We start from the raw sequence: 20,269 nt of genomic DNA, 5'->3' as shown, positions 1-20,269 counted from the left end.
TACTCCATGTTGACGGGGCAGAGCATGAAAATGCTTTTTGTTTTCAAACTTCTGATGGTACTAATGGATCTCTGAAGGAAGTCCTGAGTGAAGTCTGTGGGTGACCTGTCTAAGTGACAGATGGGAGAACAGGTAAGGTGGTAACAGTCCAAGGAGTGGTGGACTAGCGGTTCAAGCACTGTGATTGTGTCCAAGAGGCTCTGTATTGGAGTCCCACAGACTGTCCCTGAGCCAGACCCTTGGCCCCACAATGCTCCCTGAGTGTCACACAGTGGCAGCCCACTGCTCCCTGATGGATGGGTTAAATGCAGAGGACAAATTGGAATGTATATTGCAATGACAATAAAGATGATTATTATGATTGACGAGTCTACAAATTAATATTGATGGCCGGTTCAGTAGATAATATAAATTACAGCGGTAAGAGATTTATACTGTTTTAAACCATAATGCAGCATGACAGACAGCAGCGTCCAACAAATGCAAAGAGGTGGCAACTGTATCAATATACATAGCATCACAGCAATCTGATCATTTAAACAAGATGCTTCCTCGTGCTGAAAGAAAAGCCAGATCCATTTCTAAAGAAAAACCTTAGTTTGATCTACAACCTGGTTACATTTTCCATTTGTGGATGAGAACTTATTGTCAATTATTATGCAATGGTACTTTATGTTTCAGCATCCTCTACTGGTGTACCTGTCAATGTTTCTATGAAGAGAAGAACTTGTGGAAGATTCTCCTGGTTAGCAAACAGCATGACCTTCGTTCTACCAGCATTTGGGACTAGTCTCACAAGAAGCAGGTCAGACTGAATAGTGTCAAACGCAGACTGTAGACAAGCACAGCAGTAACTGCCATGTTTCTACATGGCAGTAAACTACAGTATCATCAGCATAAAAATGTGTACGAGCATCAGGAATATTTCTATCGACATCGTTTACATAAATTCTAGAGTTGGACCTAAAATGGAATCCTGTGGCTCACCTTTCATGATGTTTAGGTAATCTAAGATTTGGAAGATAATTAGAAAACCAATTTACAGGATTATCTGATAAACCACTATCTGACAGCTTTTGACAAAGTGCGGTATGAACAAGTATCAGATGCCTTAGACGGGCCAATGACAAGAGCAGCACAGTGGTGATTAGGGTGCAAGGCTTCAATGATGTCATTTACGACTTTTGCAGTTGCTGTAATTGTGCCGTTGCCTGAAACCAGGCTGATGGCATAAGATATTAGCAGTCCACCAATATTCTTTAAACTGATTAACTAGTTTTTCAAGAACCTTGGCTAAAATACCAAGTTTTGAAATGGGATGATAACCATTTAGTGCACCCCGGATCATAGAGGAGGCGATTCATGGAGGAGTGAGGTTGACCATCCGAGACAGCATTGAATAAGCATCCAGAGGCAATGAAACATCTGTTAAAACAGTTAAGCATCTCTGACTTATCTGATACCAGATTAGAGTTTTAATGACTGGGGGAAATCTGAGCTATGATGGTTGCCTGAGAGGGCTGTAACAGTTTGCCAAAATTTCCATTTTGTAGTCTGAGACAAACAATAATCCTGTTTTGATTCCTTTGTGGCAGCAGTACAGCGCCAAGCTGATGAATGGCATGTTTGTGAATAAAATGATTAAAACTATCAGAAAATTAGTCCCAGGCAAAATAAACAAATGCTCTTCCAATTCCAATTAAATAAATCATAAAGCTAGACACTTGATTGAAAGCTTAATACTAACATAAATGAACATAAAAGTACACTTTCTCAAACAAAATGACAAGAGGCAAAAGTACATTCAAAACTTCAGAAAATGTTAGAGATGAGGGAACCCCCAATGAGGAGACACGCTCAGTATTTCAATATGATCTTTTATTTTCAGTGTTTTAGTATAAAAATCCCAGCAGCCTGCTTTGGGCTGCTGTCTGCTCCCGTTGGCTATAACTGTGTGGGCTTCTTTTCTTCCCAGAGAATCAGCTAAAGTACCAAATCTATGTACAGCAAACATCCAGAAGGGCTGGAAAATCAAACAGGTAGTCTACACACACCACTACCCTGCCAAAGGAAAACATGAAGATCTAGCACACTCTCACATTTAATGCCATCAGTCCAAACGAGAGAAGAAAAAAAAAAAAAAAACTAAAGGAGGGCTCCGAGCACCCGTAGTATCTTCTCCTCCCCCACCACCACCGTCTATATAAAGTGATGCATATACATTTTCTGCTTTACAATAAATTAGTCAGGCACATTCTCTCCTCTCCGTCACTGGTGAGCTGAGGCTCGCCTGGAGAAGATACTGATGGGATGTTTCAGAGATAACTTGAATCCGACACGGCACACAGACAGACAGAGGCCCAAAGCCCTGAACCACGACTGAAGGTTGAAAATAAAGACTTCAGACAGAAACACGGGGGGGCAGCAGTTGGGTTGGGTTGTTTTTCCTTTTGGTTTCGGTGTGAATGATGCACTTTAGACCTTGCAGACTTTCCCAGCTTCTATATAGATTTTATATAAATATCTACAAACAGAAAAACATAATAAAGTAGTCCAGTAAAAACATTTAGATAAAAAAAGACACACACGCACACGCACACACACACACACACACCCACACACACACACAGAATTAATGCCATAAACAAGACCTTGCAGGGGAACTCAATAACTTACAAAAACAAACACAAAAAGGAGCAGATTTTAAAAAAATAACATACAGTATGCATGTTTGTTTGTTCTCTCTGTGGAGATAGCACCAGCAGAAACACCAACACCAGTGGTGAGAGGAAGGACAACCTCTGAAGGTAGAAATATCAAACTGTAAGTACCAAGGAAAACCGAGGAGTGAATAAATTAGTGAGTGGGATATTTACAGGAGCTGCTGCTGTCACACTCACACACCGACAGGTGGAGGCTTTCATGGCAGTGACGCTGTAGCAGCAGCATGCAGCACATTTAAAGTGGTCAGAAGTGAAGCTCTGACACATTCAACAGGTTGCCAGCTGACAGTGCTCAGTCCTCACAGCTAACGGTGGCCTCTAGTTCTCTTGTTGCAGCTGCTAACTGAGTTGTTCCATTGCATAGCTCTTTGACTGACTACAGGAAATCAGACACGTGGTGGGGAGCTGCGGGGCTCCGGACGTGGTAAACATGAGCGCGTGTTTTGTGCGTATGAGGCAGAGCGGGGGCGGCCCTCTCTGCGTGGTCGGTGAGGAGGAGAGGTGATGCCTGGTGGAGGAGACGGGGATGAGCTGCTGGGATGGGCAGGGAGAGAGTTCAGCGTGTGGCGGGGAGGCTGCCGCTGCGTTTGGGCTCCAGCTCGTCCCCGCCGGCGCTGTTCAGTTGGTTCATGGCTCGGTCGAAGGCGAGCCGCACGGTTCTCCTGATGGAGGAAGTGCGAGCTTCCATCAGCTTTATCCTGTCCAGGGTCTGGTTGATCCCAAACGGAGCCATTTTGGACCTAGGAAGCCATTGCCTGAGAAGACAAGCGGGCATTTGTTAAATTCAGAAGGCGTTTGACAGAAGATTCTCCTCGACACGACTAGAAATCCCTCAACGGTTTTCATGACAACATTCCTGACTTTTCGGCAGCCGTTTACTTTAACTTTCTGGAAGCTAATTCAGCAGCGGGCGTGCTTTAGGGGAGGGAGGGAGGAGAGGAGGATGTTGCATCCAGGAGCCCATTGTTACCATCTGCATTAAACGCATGGATGTTATCATAACACCAGTTCCATATGTTGTGCAGCAGCTGTAGTATGAACCCTTTCTACACACTGAAATAAAGAAGTTAGTGTCCAATCAGAAGCAACTGGGCATTTGGTGCTGATTCTGAGCTGCTGGAAGGTGATGATGTATCATATCATTCAAGCTACCTGCTCCATGATGCCTTATTCAAATATGGTGATACCAGTTCTTTATTATAAAAAGGAGCTTATTTTTTGATTTTATGTGACTATTTACCAGCATGAGGTCACTCAGTTAAGCTGGCGTGATCAAAGATCCTCAACTGTCATATTTCAAAATTGAGACAAAGAGATTAGAGCCACAATGGAGCTGCTACACAAGCATCTGGAAAATGTTAAACCCCATAAAATACAGGGATGCTGCTACCTATGGAATCACACCAGCATTACACCTGTCAGAGATATTCATCTGAACACCAAAGTGGTACAAAAACCACCAACAGTGCCTTACAGAAGTATTCACACCCCCGGAACCCTCTGGCCACAACCTTTCCAGTTGGGAATTTTATGAGACCAAAACAAAACAGCGGATCACTCAAAACATGGTTTTTAGAAACACTATCTGAAAGGTGTGGCATGTCTTTGTATTCAGCCCCCCTGAGCCAGTACTGTGTAGAGCCTTCTCTGGCAGCACTACACAGACAGGGCTTTTAGCGCAGCAGCGGCTAAATACAACGGCACACCACAGCTTCAGGCCTGGTGGAGGTTGCTCTGCGTCCTCCCAGCACCGTTCCCTAAAGACTGGGAAGCTCCTCACCAGCTGCGCTTGCTGTCGAAGAAGCGGACGAGGAAGAGTTTCTCTGCGGACCTGAACTGCATCTGCTCTCCGGCTCTGAGGACGTCCAATGGCGGTATGGGAAGCTCCACCTTGCTGTGCCGAAACGACGTCCTCCGAACTCTGGGATTCACGATCTGCGAAGACCCACAGCAAACGACGAGTCAGCGGGAGGTGAACGAGGCAGCACGCCTACAGAGAGGAAAATCTAGAGTCTGCGGCGCGGAAAACTTCCTACGAACAGAGAAGAGCATGCAAGCCCAAGAGGAGCATGAGGCGCTCAGAGCGATACGGCCCGCTACACACAGCCACGAGACAAACCCAGCAGTCCACGGCATGAGCACACATCACAAGCTACAGCATGGAGGATGGCAGAGGGGCAGATGGGAGATGACATACCAACGGGACTGACACGCACTCACCAGGGCGGGAAAGGAGGGATATCCACTACATTTAGCCCAAACTAGCTTAAGAGGCTCCAGAACAAATGGAGAAGCAGCGGTGGGATTCCACACTTCTACAGGAACAACAACAAGCAAGTTATGGAGGATTCACTGAAAGAGAGGACAAGCTGTGTGCAGACACAGCCACACATACACAGAACCACTCAGACCGAGCACGCCGACCGCAGCGCTGTGAACGGGACCTCTGCGCTGCGCTGCAAGGCCTGCCCGGCTCACGCTGGCTTCTGGGAACATGTGGGGAGCATGTGCAGCCAAACCATGTGTGATGGGGGGGGTTTAGCGTGCGCTCACCTGGCCCAGAATGCAGTTCTGGAAAAGCAACTGGAATGAACGCTGTGGGCAGGTAGAAGCTCCTGCCTAGCAGCTGGCCTGACCCTTACTGCTAACATCTGCTCCACGCTTTGTTCAGGTCACTGTTTCAAAGCTAAACGCTGTCCAAGCTGTCCGTTTATCGCGATGCCACAGCGCCTGTGCTTTTCTCCAGCTGGATAAAGGAGTAGCCCCTCCCCCACATACTGCTCTGCATTATCCTATATTAAAAAGGTTAACTCATCTCTGGAAAGGCGACCACTTCTGAAGCGCTGGAATAACTGTGGCGTGGGAGCTAAAGGAAACGGCTGATTGACATACATGTCCACATTTTTCTTGAAATCAATCATCTCATTGTGTAAAAACCTCTTCAAAGGGTCCAGAACTCATCTCATGAGCAGTTAGGAATTTTAAACCTGGAGTGGAAACTCGTTTTTCTCTTTAAGAGACTCCACAGACTCTTTTGCTGCTGACATCCCAGAGACCTGGGACACAGCAGAGTCTCATGGTTGCTTTACGCTTTATGCTTGTCTACAGCATTTATGCTGTGTGCAGAACTTCTTCTGAAGCAGCACTTTTCTCCTCGACTCTAGAGAGCAGCGTGGCGCTCCTTGGCCAAGCGTACTACACCCCACTACACGCAGAAGTGGAACGCAGTTGTTTCCAACATTTAAGCCTCTTACTGTCTTCCAAAGGTGACGGCGATTTCTGTCCAGTAACTGTTAACTTGTTGGTCACGGTAATCTATCTGGGCCTAATCATAAAGACGTCTATATTTACGAACCTCTGCCAGTAGGACAGCTCGCTCGTGCCCCATGTGTTTCTGCGCAGAACTGTCTGTGTGCTTGGAAATTTTCCCAGGTGTGTGGAGCGGTGGCTTTTGGCTGTGCGTAAGGGCGTGGAAGCCAACATGACGTATTCCAGCCGTGTGAACTTCACAGATGAGTCAGGTATAAACCAGGCATCAAGAGCACACAGCACCACGAATGAGCCGGATCAGAATCACTGGGCTGGCTAACAGAGCAGCAAGCTTCGTTCTGATTTGCTCTTTACTACCATGTGGTGCAGATGAGTCCAGCCTGTCCAGCAGCAGCTTACAGCTCTGGAGAGGAAGCCACAGACCATCAGCCAGGTCCTGGAGAGCCCATCGGCCAGTCTGAGGGGGCCCCCAGCTGAGGGCCAACGTCTCCCCTGTCACCAGCGTGCAGCCGTTCGTTTCAAACTTAGATGATTATCCATATAGTTTAATTTAAAAACTATTTCTCTTTTAATTCTGCCATGACCAATTCATTCAGACTGTCAGGTTTCAGATTGATGAAGACTACTAAAATGTTTGACAGTTTTAATAACCTGTTAGAAGTACGTGATTATGACCTTTATAAAACATGCTGGCTGATTTCTGGAGTGAAGAAGGTTTTGGTTGTTTTCCATTTTATCCTCATGTCTACAAAGCATCTCAGCCTCAGCTCTCTGCGTCTTCAGCCAGTTCAGCCGTCTCTTTATGCGTCATTAGCCATTCCGCTCACCGTCTCTCACAGAAGGAACCGTGGAATAAAGGAGACGAGTTTGGAAGCAAAACAAACAAAGTGTTCTGGTATCTGGAAGCTGGCCATGCTGTCCAACACACTTGCGAGGCCGACTTCAGGGAGCTTTCTCACCTGAAGGAATCTTGGCAGCTTTGGTGAACTCTCCGTTCTCAACGCAGGTCATCAGCGTGCTTCTGTCGTCCACGGTGCTGCGGCGGGCCGCTGCAGGACGCCCCTTCACACTCTTAGACACCGTGACAGTGCTGGAAGAGACCAGATTGGACCTGGATGAGGGCAACGTTTTTAAAAACAGATGGGATGAGATGATGAGTTTCCAACTGTCACTGATCAGTTCTTCCTGAAATTGGAGGTTGTAAAAATGGCCTTGATCAGGGGTCTGCAACCTGCGGCTCCAGAGCCGGACCTTCCACCGTGGCTCTTAGTAACTTTGGCTGAAAACGATAAAGAACCAACTAATGTTTATATGTACAGATATAATAACAAATTCAGATTTTAGCATCTATCTTTTTTCTTGCAACGGCACTGAATTTCCACAACAGATCATACAAAAAGGACCAGTAACATCCATTTTTTTTGTCATTAAGTTGGAAACTGTGTGCTTTTTGGTAAACATCAGCATCCTACAGAACAAAACATATCCATCCTCCTTTAGGAAAAGTTTGTTTTTAATTTCTTTTAAAGCAGAAATAGAACTAAAATGCCAATTATGTAAAAATGACAATAGTCCTCTAGCAGACATTTATCAGGAATCCTAAGTTCTTTCTTCCAAAGCACAGGGAACATTAGTGGCTCCAAGCAGGATGTATGCAGCCGGGCTGAGGGCAGCAAAGGTTCTTTGGGTCGTAAAGGTTGCAGAACCCTGCTCTAGGACTTCCTATCAGGTGTGATGTTTGCAGCGCACTGATCGAATCAAAGTGGAACAAAAAGCCACCTGGAGCCACAGATGATGCTGTTGCTGGAGGATATGCTGGACTCTGAGGCACAACGCCGGCGTGGCTCCAAAACGCGAGGTGACAGAGAATCCACCTTCTCCTCCACCACAAAACCATTTGTTAATCCTAAAGCAGTGACGAATTTAGAAGAAACACACACAGAACACCTGTTAGTCCTTGGAAGCATGGTGGACAAGGAGCTAAGCTGCTTGAAATGAAGGTCATGGCTTGGATTGTGCTGCTGTGAGTCTGAACCTGTGTCCAGGCGTTTGATGGGCGTCTCCTGCTCCTCCTCCTCCTCGGCGCTGCTGCTGCGGGTCCGTTTCTTTGGGAGAAGCAGCGTCTCCAGTCGGGGGATCACCACCGACAGAAAGGTTTTGGCGCCCAGAGGGGGCGGTGACACCGCAGGCATCTCTTGGTTCATTGGTGCTTTCTGAGGGCTGGCACTCTTGGACTTGTGGAACAGGCCGTCGTTCTGCTGGTTGCAGTTACTGGATGCTTCTGTGTGAGAGTCACTGCTGGGAAGCGGCTGGTCTGGAAGGAGCCCGTTGGGGGTACACGGGGGTTTTGAGGTAGGTGAGCTGGTGTTGTCGTCGAGCGGCAGGGGAGTCTGCTCTGAACAGGGCGGGGCGGGCTTCAGAGCGGGGGGAACTGAGGTGCTTGGTGAGATCTCAGGCTGCGATGATGAGGTCAGGCGCTCCAGTGTTGGTGGGGGTACGGAGTCTGCAGGGCTTTCTGGAGAAGGCTGCTCCTCGGACTGGTTGGGGCAAGGTGGGAGATCCGGGACAGCGGCTGGGGGATGTGGAAGGGACTTCTTTAGGCTCATCTCACTGCGGACCTCCATAATGGTCTTCTTGAGGAGCTTGAGCCTCTTAGTGCGTGATGGGCCGTGCTTCATGGCAGTGCTCAGGTCCAGCTTTTCCAGAAGCTCCTTCAGCTGATCCTCCAGCGGTGTTTGCTGACGGTAGGAGGGGGTCAGCAGTCGGTCCACTGAGAAAGAACGACAAAAGATCGTCAGCCTCATCCTGAAAGCTTCTAGCTACCAAAATAACGGGACTCAGGCCATTTTCACTCTGCATCTCACATCAGCTGATGCGAGACGTAGCACCAGTAGCAGCTTGGCCCGCTGTGACCCAACAGTGTGCTCACAGGTTCTATGAGTGATTAAGAAACAGTCCAGAGAGAAATCAGGACCATTAGAAATGACTGCAGTGTTCTCTCTCAGGGTAAAAATTATTAGCCACTCTGGCTAATAGCTAGCTAGCACCATTAGCTGGAAATTAGCCAACCTTTTTTTTGTTTAAAATGAACTCAAAATGGAATTTATAACAAATTTAAATAACTCTGGGGATAAATTCTGCAGATTAATACAAGCAGTGTATATTAACGCATATAGGACCAAACCTAGAACAATATTAAATATACAAGTTCAATTAGTGCTACTATTGATAGTCTTTTAGTGTTTCCATCAACACAAATAGCCCACATTTGTTTTTTGTTTTATTTAGCTCCTAAGCTAGTTGTTTTATTTTACACCGCTGGCAAACTAAAGGAGAACAGGGGATGAGCTTTTCTCCAGCTTAACGTTGTTGGTGCACGGTTACAGCCTCACAAACATCATGACGGAACAAGAGGAGAGAAAGCTAAAAACAAGACGTAACCACGTTCTAACGAGACACCGACAGATACCAGTCGCTCATGGGGAAGCCGTCGGTACGAGCCTCGGACCTGATCTTTCCTTTTGCATTTGGAATTATTTCCACTTTAATTGTTTGCCTAAAAAACAGCAAGAAGCCAATTCTTCAATTTCAGCTACATTTCCATGGCTCTCCCCCTCGTTTCTGATTTATGTGAAAAACTATTTGATTCGTCATAGTCTCTTAATAAATGTACTTCACTGTCTCTATGAACCCAAAGCAAACTCCAGAGCTGGTGGAGCTTTGCTGCTGTAGAACCTTTAAAACCGTTGTAGAACCAAAGGGAAACCATTAGCTCTCTGACCTTTGATCCAGCAGGACCTGTTTTACCTTCAGGCTCAGCTCGTATGAACTTCTGTGTGTTTGTGAAGTCATTATCCACTGGACTGAGTTTGTCCTTTAGGTTTGCTTTTATCATTCAGTCTAGCTGCTGTTTTTAAAGTGTTTTTATGCTGACGTTTTATTAACTGTGGGGTAGAAAATTCTTCAATGCATCAGGGATCATTGAGCTGATGTGGTCCTGCATGCATTTACACACTTCAACCCTTCGTTTTACACCTAATTTTTACCCAATTGCAAAAGGCAAACTTGAACTGTCAGAGCTCTGGGACAGTTTGCGGTGAACACAAAGCCAATGAAGCGGGCTTTTATATTCTTTAGCATAATGTTTTAGTCAGGAATTTATGCTCAGAGCGTTTGGGGTTTTTTTCTACTAAGATCTCACATTGTTGTTCTCTGAACTGTGAACTGCCTAAAAAGGACAAAGACTGCAGCATTCCTGGTTTGGGTGACTTCCTTCCTGGACCCCACAGCACCAGAAAGGAAATGTGATAACGGCAGGGATCCTCTTACCATCCTCCCAGGAGAAGGGAGCTGGTGGCTCCAGCTTCGGGGCCTCGGGTAGTTGTAAGCAGCTGGGGAAGTCGAAGCCGATCCTGTCCACCTCTCTGCGAGCTCTCCTCAGGATGACTCCTCCATGGTCCAGCATCCTCTGAGCTGCCTTGTAGAAGAAGGTTTCCTTGGCGTTGTACGTCATGCAGTTACTTATTATCAGGTTGAAGTCATCCTCAAACTCGTCAAAGCTCCGGTAACTATGAGAATCGATTCTTTTCCTCATAGTTGAGAAGTCCATGGGATTTTTAATGTGGTCCAGATAGTCGGAGACCTGCAAGAGGCGAGGCACAAACAACGAGGCTTGAGCAAAAAAGTCACTTTGACATAGATTTTTTAAAATGGTTTGTTGTAAAACTTTGCCGAACAGGTGGCAAACAGAAACGAGTGTGCTGCTGGGGAACAGAGCCACGTCTCACATTCAAAGGTTTCTGCCTAGTTCAGATGTCAAGAAATACAGATCAGGACTGACCACTTCCAACAGAGGCTATAGATGAACCTTTTACACTTTGCTTATTACTGCATGCAGTTTGTGTGCCACAAACCTCCTTAGTGCTGACAGGCTGAGCAAAGATGCTGTACTGGTCCTTGTCCTGCAGCTGGCTGAGCACAGCCCGCAGCAGGATGTTGAACGGAGTCAGCTGCATCTCCAGCACCGACTGCTGGAGCTTCATCTGAAAGGAGGAGACACAGGACCTCAGGAAGAGAATGAGCTAGGAAAGCAGCTGCTGCACAGCCTGACAAAGGTTTTCATGTCCACACAAGCGTTTCAAACAACTCAGATGTATTTTTAGTGCAAAAAGATGACGTGGACAGGAAATGGTGCGGAAGATAAATACATCTAGGAACATTTAGCCATCTAAACATTCAAAGTTCAGATCCTTCTTATCCTCATATGATGCTGCCACCGTCACGCTTCATAGCGGAGATGCTGAGCAGTGGTAGTTTTATGGTGTGTAGGATCTGTTCTGGTCTCTGAGCGAGGCTTCTTGCTGTCTCCCCATCATGGCTTGTGACAAACAGGACTGATGGGGGTTTCTCCTTTCTGCTCATTCATCAAGGCCACAGTTGTGTCATTTCTCCAGCTAAGAGACACTCCCACCTGAGCTATGGATTACTGCAGCTCCTCCAGAGGGCCGCCTGGCTGCTTCTCTGCCACACCATACTAACTATTAAACTAATAAGAAATATTTTAAATCAAGAGGAACCATACTACACGGTTCCACCGTGAGGTGGAAGTGGATCTGATCTAAGTGGAACACTACTGATCTAGCAGAGCTTCCCCTCACTCAGGGAAGGCTGCACATGTTCTACAGCTTGAGTCCTGGGAGCATGACAGAGGAGTGGAGGAAAGTCACACGGGTCCAGTTAGGAAATAGTTTTAGAAACATGGAGCACAGAAACAACTTAGTGTTAGTGACTGGGCAAGTGAGAGCATTGACCTCATCACTGCGTGAATAAAATCAGATGTTGGCTGGTTTGGAATGAGCAGAGGTTTTTTTCTGTGTTATTTTTATGTCTGTCTCCTGATGAACCAACAGGACTCGCCTGTGTGTGTAGATGTGGGATATAACACTATTAACTGGGTCAAAATGGCGTCATAATGGTGGCATCTGAAGCTAGTTGGCTGCACTACATTTAATTCACAGGAATTCCCAGTAAAAGGGGCCAAAGACTAGACGCCACACTTTATAGATGTGTGCTTGTAAGACATATGAAACTATTGTAACTGGAAATGTAAAAAAAAAAAAACAGGAAGGCAACGTGGCATTAACCCTCCATCCCTGATGAAACAAGAGGACAGAATGCTGCAGAGACTCTACCTCCTCCCTCTTCAGCTTCTCCCTCTTCCTGATGAGCTCCAGCAGCAGCCGAGCTCGCTCCAGGTCATGGCGCAGACGGTGCCACACCTTCAGCTGCTCCTTCAGCGCCTGGTTGGTCTCCATGCGCTCCTGAAGGCGTCACACAAGGGTCGGCATCAGAACCGAGCAGACACGCAAACGTTAACGGTCTGTGTGTGTGTGTGTGTGTGTGTGTGTGTGTGTGTGTGTGTGTGTGTGTGTGTGTGTGTGTGCCGGGCAGCCCTGACCTTCTGCTGCTGTGCCTTTGAGGGCTGAGGGTTGGCCTGCAGCCGGCGGATCAGAGGCACGTTGTTCCTCGACTGCCTCTTCAGCACCCAGTAGCTCAGCACCCGCTCCACAAACTGCCGCTTCCTCTGAACTGCTACCTGGTTTAAGATGGTGTCAAAGCTGGGCCACAAAGGAAGAGAGGGTTAGCTACAGAATACCTTCCACTGAGAACTTACCTGATTAGATTAGTCATTAGCTTTGCTTAGAAAGGCTCCGTTACCTTGATGCAGTGATGCTTGGCCCGGGGTTAGCTTGAGTTTCTGGTTCTAGCTCAGGTTCTGACTCCACTTTCTTGATCTTTTTCTTCTGCCAGCTTTTGGAGCGGGGCTTCCCCCTCTTCTCCGCCCGCTTGTGACAGGCTCCGTTCTTGGGGTGGAGCTCGTCGTAGACGTTGAGCGGCCGGCGGTCGCAGCCTTCGGGCGTGTGGCTGCAGCAGTAGGCCGTCTTTTTCACAGAGAAGGTGGGGGCGCCCGACTCGGTCAGCTCCTTGACGGGCTCCATCTTCATGAAGAGGCCGGCCTTCTGGGCGCAGCTGACGTGAAAGGCGGTGTAGCAGTTGATCTTGTCGCATTGGATGCAGGCCCCGGCCCCCTTGGCCTTGCACAGGTAACAGGTGAGCTTCCAGCGGGCCGGCGGGATGTTGCGGACGCCGTCGATGGGCTCGATGAACACCGTGTCGGAGAAGCCGACTTCGGGGACCCACATGGCGCAGACCACGTGGCCCCAGCGGTCGTCGTCCGTCTTCTTCAGGGCTCCTCCGCGGTTGGGGCAGAAGAGGCACTCGGCAGGCCGCGACGGCCGCTGCAGGCAGTGGCGGCACAGCCACTGGCCCTCGGGGATGTACGGCACGCCGTAGCACTCCTGGTGCACGGCGATGTTGCAGGAGTCGCAGAAGAGGATGACGTTGCTATCAGCCCCGTCTCCATCCATGCAGATGCAGCAGACGGCGTCCTCGTCCACCAGCGACTGGAGGTCACTCTGGCCCTGCGTAGCTAAGAAGGACTCCTTCTCAAAGCGGTCCATGAGGAACTCAAACAGATTGTGCGACACCTGGCCGATCCCCTCGCTCTTCCTCTTTTCGTTAATGATCTCCAGCCAGGCGTAGTCCTCCTCGTCCATGTCGTACTCCACCTCCTCGTCCAGCTCCTCTGCTGTCCGCTCTGAGTACTTGTAATACGCGGCGGGCCTCTTCGGCACCACCGGCAGGTTGTACTCGACCATCCGAACCTTGGGCTCCAGCAGGCCGGTGCCGGCGCCGCCGTGCGAAGCCATGAGAGCGGCGCTCTTCTTCTGCTGGTTTATCTTGAGGCGCACGGAGCGGACCAGGACCTGCTGGGGCTTCTCGTTGTTCTCCTTGTTGCTGTTGCACTCCAGGATCTCCTGGGCCGTCGGGTCGTCGTCGGCGATGACGTCCAGCTTGTCGTAGATGCTGAGCCGGTGCACTCGGCCGTCCACCTCCAGCTCCACCATTCGCTGGGCCTGAGCGTATGTGAGGGTCTCCCTGTTGGGGGAGGGCTTGATGGGCGACGAGTCCCGCTTCAGCGCGGTGGAGCGGCGGTTTTTGCATTTTTTCTTCATGGTGAAGGAGTTAGGATGCTGGAAACACAGGAGAGGAGAGAATTAGGTCATGCTGAATATCAAACATTCAGGATAAAATATGGAAGTATGGAGAAACTCAACAGAACCTTGGCTTGAATGCCACCTTATAATGCAGCCTTTAAAGAATACATTCTTAATCTAAAGCTTTTAAAATAGCTGATTATTGGCATATGCTGCCTTGCTACAGAATTCTTACAGATTTGCCAGTTAAACTTGGATGTGTTTAACTGGGTGATGGATTAACAGAGAGGCGCTACAGGATTGTCTAAACCTTTCAGGAACAAAGCAGGTCCGGCATGCGTTTGGATTCAGCTCCATTCCGGGTCGATCATTCGTCATTCCACTGCAGGTGCAGCTTCAGGTGTTTACCAGCTGCGACTGAAACCTTTGCTCCTTCTTCTTGGCAGAGTGACGTCCCCTAGAGGAGTAACTTTCAGGCTGTCCCACAGACTGGGGCTGCAGGATAACAGGGTGTTGGTGAATGACGCTACGGCCAGATGACCTTCTAGAAATGTTTCTCCTAACATTCACCAAGGGGGGGGGTGTCTCTAGGCTCCCACATAACGTGAGTCTGTGGACAGGTACCCACAGAGCCAACTTAAACAACCAGGTACGTGACGTCACTATAAACGACTCGGCAGGAAGAAGACTCCAAGGAAGCTGCGACTTGCTCTGCAGCGTCAGCCTCTCCACCACAGAGTGACAGGTGTGCTCTGGGAATTGTAGGAATTTGTTACAACAAGCAGCCAATGAGAGCGCTCAGCTATGAAGTTTAAATGTCTGTGGAGAGTCGGTGCAGCGCCCAGTACAACCACATGAGCAGCCGCCTTCACTTTCAGCTCACCTGCTTTCACACGCAGGTAGACTCACACTCCCGCCAGGAGAGAGTTCAGAGCAGAGACATATTTTTACCCGTCTTGGTAAATGTTCCTGCGTTTTGTAAACGGGCCCAGTAGCTGAGGACGGCTGCAATAAAAACCCCCACGGAGTCGGGAGCGCCGCGCGTCTCCTGGCCGTCAAGACGTCGGTGGAGTCTGTTCTGATGGGGCGCTTAAATGACCCAGAATTATCCCTGACAGAATTAGTATGGCTTGTGTCGGGAGCGCCAGATCCAACAGGATAAATCATCCTTTGTCATTTTTTTTCTGTTGTGTTAGAACTGAAAAAGGACGCATTAGTTTATTTCATGTTTTGCCCCGATTACTTCAATACACTGAGAAAGTTTGCCTGATACAAATATGAGGATCACCACGTCTGTTTAAATTTATTATAAACGTCAACGCTGAGTCAACATGTTCTCAACAGGTAAACGGCTCTATGGCCGTTTTCAGATGTCCTACAAAAATACTGTTAACTTTGATTATCACATCACCAAAAGTCTGTTAGCTGGAAACAAAAACCCACCTTCCTGAGGCCATCACTGAAAACACATGGTGGCTTTATTCCTGGAAAACACATTTTTGTTGCTAGATGGAATCCGTGAAGCAGATCCCAGATGTAATAAAATTAAAACTGAATAAAGTTACGCTCAAAATTATTCTATACGCTGGCATATCTAGATTTTAAAGAGATTTTCATTCAATCCAGAAGTAGGAAGGTAGCCTTCAGAATATAACCATGTCTAAATTTACACGATAGAGACAGAAACATAAAAAGAGAGACAGAAAGATGGATAAATAAGAAAGGTTAAGAGAGACAGAAGTTGGCTGCTCGTATAAAGCTGCATTCTGTGATTTTAATGCAGCTAAGTGAAATAACCCCCCCCCCCCCAAGACACTGAAATAACCTGATTTTACAACTCGGTGTTGATGTCATTCTGCTTCAGGTTTAGTGCAAACAGAGATCACATATTACGTAATCCGTCCTGATATTGAAAAATAATGAAATTCATTATTTCCATTTCAACAACATGATTTCATTGCATCCGGCCACATCTGCTGTTTCAGCTGCTTTAGTTCCAGTTTCTTAATGGCTACCACATCTCTAAGCCCTCAGACATTTTCTGTTGCACTGAAAACAAAAATCAGCAGAAAACTTGCTGCCATTAAGAGTCTGAAAGCGTGGTAATTATTTAATCAGCTAATATTTATTGCAATCCAAGCAGTTCTTAACAGTGTAACTATGGCACAGATTCAGCAGGATTAGGGTCTGGACTTTGGTTCAGCCATGCTGTCTGGTTTAGAGAAGGAGGGAGAGCTGGAGGCAGCAGAGCTGGACATGCTGAGGTTCTCTTTAGGTGTGAGGAGGATGGAGAGGATCAGGATCGAGTTCAGAGGGACAGCTGTTAGATGAGCCGAGGCCAGAGTGAGACGCTTTGGACAGAGGAGGGAAAGTGAGAACATCAGTGGCAGGAAGACCAGAGAGGAGATTTATGGATGGAGTTAAAGAAGACATGAAGGTAGTAGGTGTGAGAGAAGATGCAGAGGATAGGGATAGATGAAGACAGAAGACTGACTGTGGCAACCCCTTAAAGGGAAAAGCTAACAGAAGAAGTTGACTTTGACTAGGCCATTCTAGCAAACGAACCAGCTGGTTCTAAACCATTCCACTGGCTGAGTGTCTGGGGTTGTTGGTCTGCAGCAAGATGAACACCTGCTCCAGTCTCAGGTTCTACAGGGCACTTGCAACGTAGAAAGTCACAATAAACTAATTAGTGGAAATGAAAACCTTGGACACACATTAAAGATCCACATAAACAGATCACCAAGCTGATCAGATGAAGACCGCTCACGTAGAATCCTCCTCTGATCATTGATTTACTTTAACATTGATTTCTGTGGCGCAGAAAAAAGAAAACTCCAGGAGAACACAGACTACGTAGTTCCCGCACATCTGAAACGGAAGTGATCTACTGCCACGTTGGGAGGCAAGCGCAGCGCTGCTCAGTGCTAGGCAGCCACGACCATCATGGCTTCCAGACAGACAAAAAGCATTTTGATACCAATGACCAATATGCAAGAGAACGACAGCCACAAAACCCCTGCTGTCTGAATCGACCTGCACGAGGTAGAGAACAGGAACATGTCAGACGACACAAACAATCCTCCCACACCTTACTATGACATAGTTAATCACTTCATGAACATGAAGAACGCCTACACAACGGAGGAACTCATGGCCCATGGAATCAGTGTTTTAAAAGCTTTGTAACGGACGTTCTAACGCTCCATGTGAATAACAAGCTTCTGGTGACTGACTGAAGCTTGTTATTAAGCTCTCAGATACAGGCTACAGTAGCTAAGCTAATCCTTTCAAAGCCAGACTCGCCAGTGTTCAGCACTCGTGGTCCTTTGTATTTTCTTAAGGATGCAATGAAAGTGGCGCTTTGCTGAACCGGTTGCACGCTTCAAACATCCTCTCACGCAATATAAAATAACCATCGCAAGCTTTATCAAAAATGGAAATCAAATAAACAATCCTTGGTAGTCAAACCTTCTCAGGCGTTTCTAAAACGATTCTGCCCACCAACATGGTGGTTAGTGACAGAGCGCCGGGAAACATGACGTCATATGAGGGCTACTGCTGCGTTTATCTGTCCTCGGTAGCTGGAACTTTTAAACTGTTGAGTCGAAAATTTTAACTGGAATGGTCCCTAAAGTCGAAATTACAGGTTGGAAAGACTAAGAATTCCTTTTATTGTACTGCAAAGGGGAAATTCAGGTGTGACAGAGGCAAACACGGACAGTTACACACAATTATTAGCAATGAGAAAAAAGGAGAAGTGTCGTCTGTTTATTTTAAATCCATCTATGTTTGACAGCGACATAAAACGGTGAGCAAAGTTCCCCTCCAGGAGAAAACCTCCTGGTCTGAATAGCTAACATGCTAGCTGTTATTAGCTCGACACACACACACCACGTTGTGCCTCTCCTTCGAGCTGCATGACCCAACACCGCGCACTTCCCAGAGCCCCGTCTCTGCTTTAACAACAGTGGCCATAGTGGCTAATCCACCAATGAAGAATCACCACCTACTGTTTAATGTTTCATGTTCAGTTGAACAGTTCAAGACAACTTAAAAAAGATTTTGCAATAGGCTGAGACTTTATAACGCATTCTGTGGCTCTTTTTGTATATTTAAAGGAGCAATAAATAATAATGGCAACAGTCTGCCTTTTCCTCAAATGAGCTGAATTTTTACTACCACAGGACTATGATGTTGTAATCTGTTCTATTTCTGGTCCTTTTCTCGTACTGGCTTCCATGTTAGCAGGCAACTGCTCTTTTGCCAAAATAAAACACCGATTGCTGCTCTCTGTTTTGGGAACCCTGGGAACTCTCATCTGATTGGCTCAGGAACCAGGACGTAAACACAGGCTACACTCCGAAACGAAGCAGTTCCGGATCGTGTCTCTAGGTTTGAAAGGAGAAAAACTTGATTGTTAATAGGGAACGTTACTTCACCCCGGGTGACAAATCAGAATGATTTTGGTTAGTTTCACAGTACATTTATGACTTATTGTTCCTTTAATTATGGCTTTTGTCCAACCTCCATGTTCTTTCCTACTGTCCAACAAGACATTGCAAAAAAGGTGGAGACAATGCGATCTGCAACTTGTTGGTTTTGTGTTTCCGAGGCAAATGGAACGCACCACGTATGTAAACTGATCAGCGAAAAAGTACTGGATGGTGGACACAGAGTGGTTGCTCCTGCAACAATCCATGACATGAATGAGTGAAGCACTGAGCGGGCAGCTGCAAACAATTCCCTTAACATTTTTATCCGTGGCTATAACCTAATCTCAAAAAGGCAGTTTTTAGACAATCTTTTCAAGTCTGAATCATCGACAAGACAGATTACAGGTTCTGTCTTCCTAAGTTCCCGTTCTCACTCTTTAAAAACGTCAACCTTAAAAAAAAAACGTTTCACGAGGAGAATCCAGACAGTTCGCCCATGTGTTATTCTCATATCAGGAACCAAAACATCAAAACTAGCTACAAATCATAAACATAGGCTGCAAAGATTTCAACAAGATACTACTGTTTTCTTTCTTTGCACCGTTCCATTAAATCCATGCATGATTTCCAAGAGCTATGACACACACCTACAAGCGTCAGTAACCAGCGGAGAAGGACAACAAGCTGGCGCCGTGGATGACAGGGAGCTGGCGGGGGACACCGTGTGTTGTCTCCCGTGTCCCCGGCTGCTCCCTGTGCAGCCGGGGTAAAAATACAACACGGAAACACGACCTGGCCAACCCAGTAGGCCTTCTAGAAACCCGAACAAGCGCTCCGAAGTGCAAGTTCCGCTTTAAATGGACCGCCCCCGTGTGCGTGTTCGTACACCTTTAACTTACGGAATAAACAAGCTTGCCGTTGACTGCCGCAGAGTTCAGTGGGCGGACACAAAACGATCACTGGATGAATGAAAGCCGCGGCACCGACAGCAGCCAGCCTCCCAGATCCGCCTGAGAGCGACCCTCCGGCGGGGTGCGGCGCGCCGGCCAAAGCCGCAACGAGCCGATTGTTGCGGAATAACGGAAGCTAGCAGCAATGCCTGCTCCAGCGTCAACCCCCCCAGGTCTTCTCGGTCAGTTTAACCACGCAGAAATAAAGCCCCAGAACGTGTCATCTCTGTGACGAGACACACACGGCTCAGAGAGACAAGTCAGGACGACGCGACAATGCCCTCCAAACAGCCGGCCGCCTCTCCGCACGCCGGCGGAAAACGTTAGGACACTCCGTCCAGAAATCGGGCTACCGTTACCATGCTAGCGCCAGAGAGAGGAAATATGGCGACTAACTAACACAGGAGGCTGTCCCGAGTGAAATCGTTTGTTTTCTTAACAGTAAAATGGAATTTCATCGTTTTTTTACTTTCCCTGCAGTATAACGGATCAGTATTAAAGCTGTAGTAAAGAAAGCAGGGAGAACCTACCTCTGTTCTTTCACGAATTCGGTTTATATAGACGGTAGCAATGGCGACGCGGCCTGCAGAGCACAGCGGCAGTTAAATCCACAGTCAGGCCGTTCCATCCAACGGTGGCCACGGCTCTTGCTGAACCGAGAGGAAGTGACCGACTGGTATCCAGGGCGACGGAGACTGGTTGTGTGGCTCTATGTGCGTACGGGGATCGCTTCTGACCGTTTGGACAGCGAAATGTTGGTTGGAAGTAGCACAGCTCAGCGCCAGCCTGGGCTTCTCTTCCCCCACAACAATGCGGCTGTGAGGCTTCACGTG

The 20,269-nt window shown here is 47.5% G+C and overlaps 1 protein-coding gene across 4 annotated transcripts; it reads right to left on the bottom strand.

Moving 5' to 3' along the window:
• Nucleotides 1-1,857: 1,857 nt before the first annotated feature.
• Nucleotides 1,858-20,269, bottom strand: LOC105927047 (bromodomain-containing protein 1). 4 transcript variants are annotated; one of them, XM_036145670.1, is made up of 12 exons: nucleotides 19,967-20,268; nucleotides 12,711-14,086; nucleotides 12,451-12,610; nucleotides 12,185-12,313; nucleotides 10,907-11,035; nucleotides 10,323-10,635; nucleotides 8,029-8,763; nucleotides 7,773-7,899; nucleotides 6,953-7,104; nucleotides 4,944-5,038; nucleotides 4,504-4,658; nucleotides 1,858-3,478 (listed from the first exon to the last, which is right to left on the bottom strand). In XM_036145670.1, exons 2-12 carry the CDS (start codon nucleotides 14,066-14,068, stop codon nucleotides 3,280-3,282), a joined length of 3,552 nt encoding a protein of 1,183 aa, XP_036001563.1. In that variant the 5' UTR covers nucleotides 14,069-14,086; nucleotides 19,967-20,268; the 3' UTR covers nucleotides 1,858-3,279. The 4 variants fall into 4 exon arrangements, with proteins under 4 accessions (XP_036001563.1, XP_036001568.1, XP_036001570.1 ...); XM_036145675.1 differs by having other exon boundaries at nucleotides 6,953-7,083; XM_036145677.1 differs by lacking the exon at nucleotides 4,944-5,038 and having other exon boundaries at nucleotides 3,347-3,478.

The sequence above is a fragment of the Fundulus heteroclitus genome, chromosome 2 (assembly GCF_011125445.2).
Source record: "Fundulus heteroclitus isolate FHET01 chromosome 2, MU-UCD_Fhet_4.1, whole genome shotgun sequence".
NCBI lineage: Eukaryota > Metazoa > Chordata > Actinopteri > Cyprinodontiformes > Fundulidae > Fundulus > Fundulus heteroclitus.
This window is presented reverse-complemented; position numbering and strand designations above follow the sequence as displayed.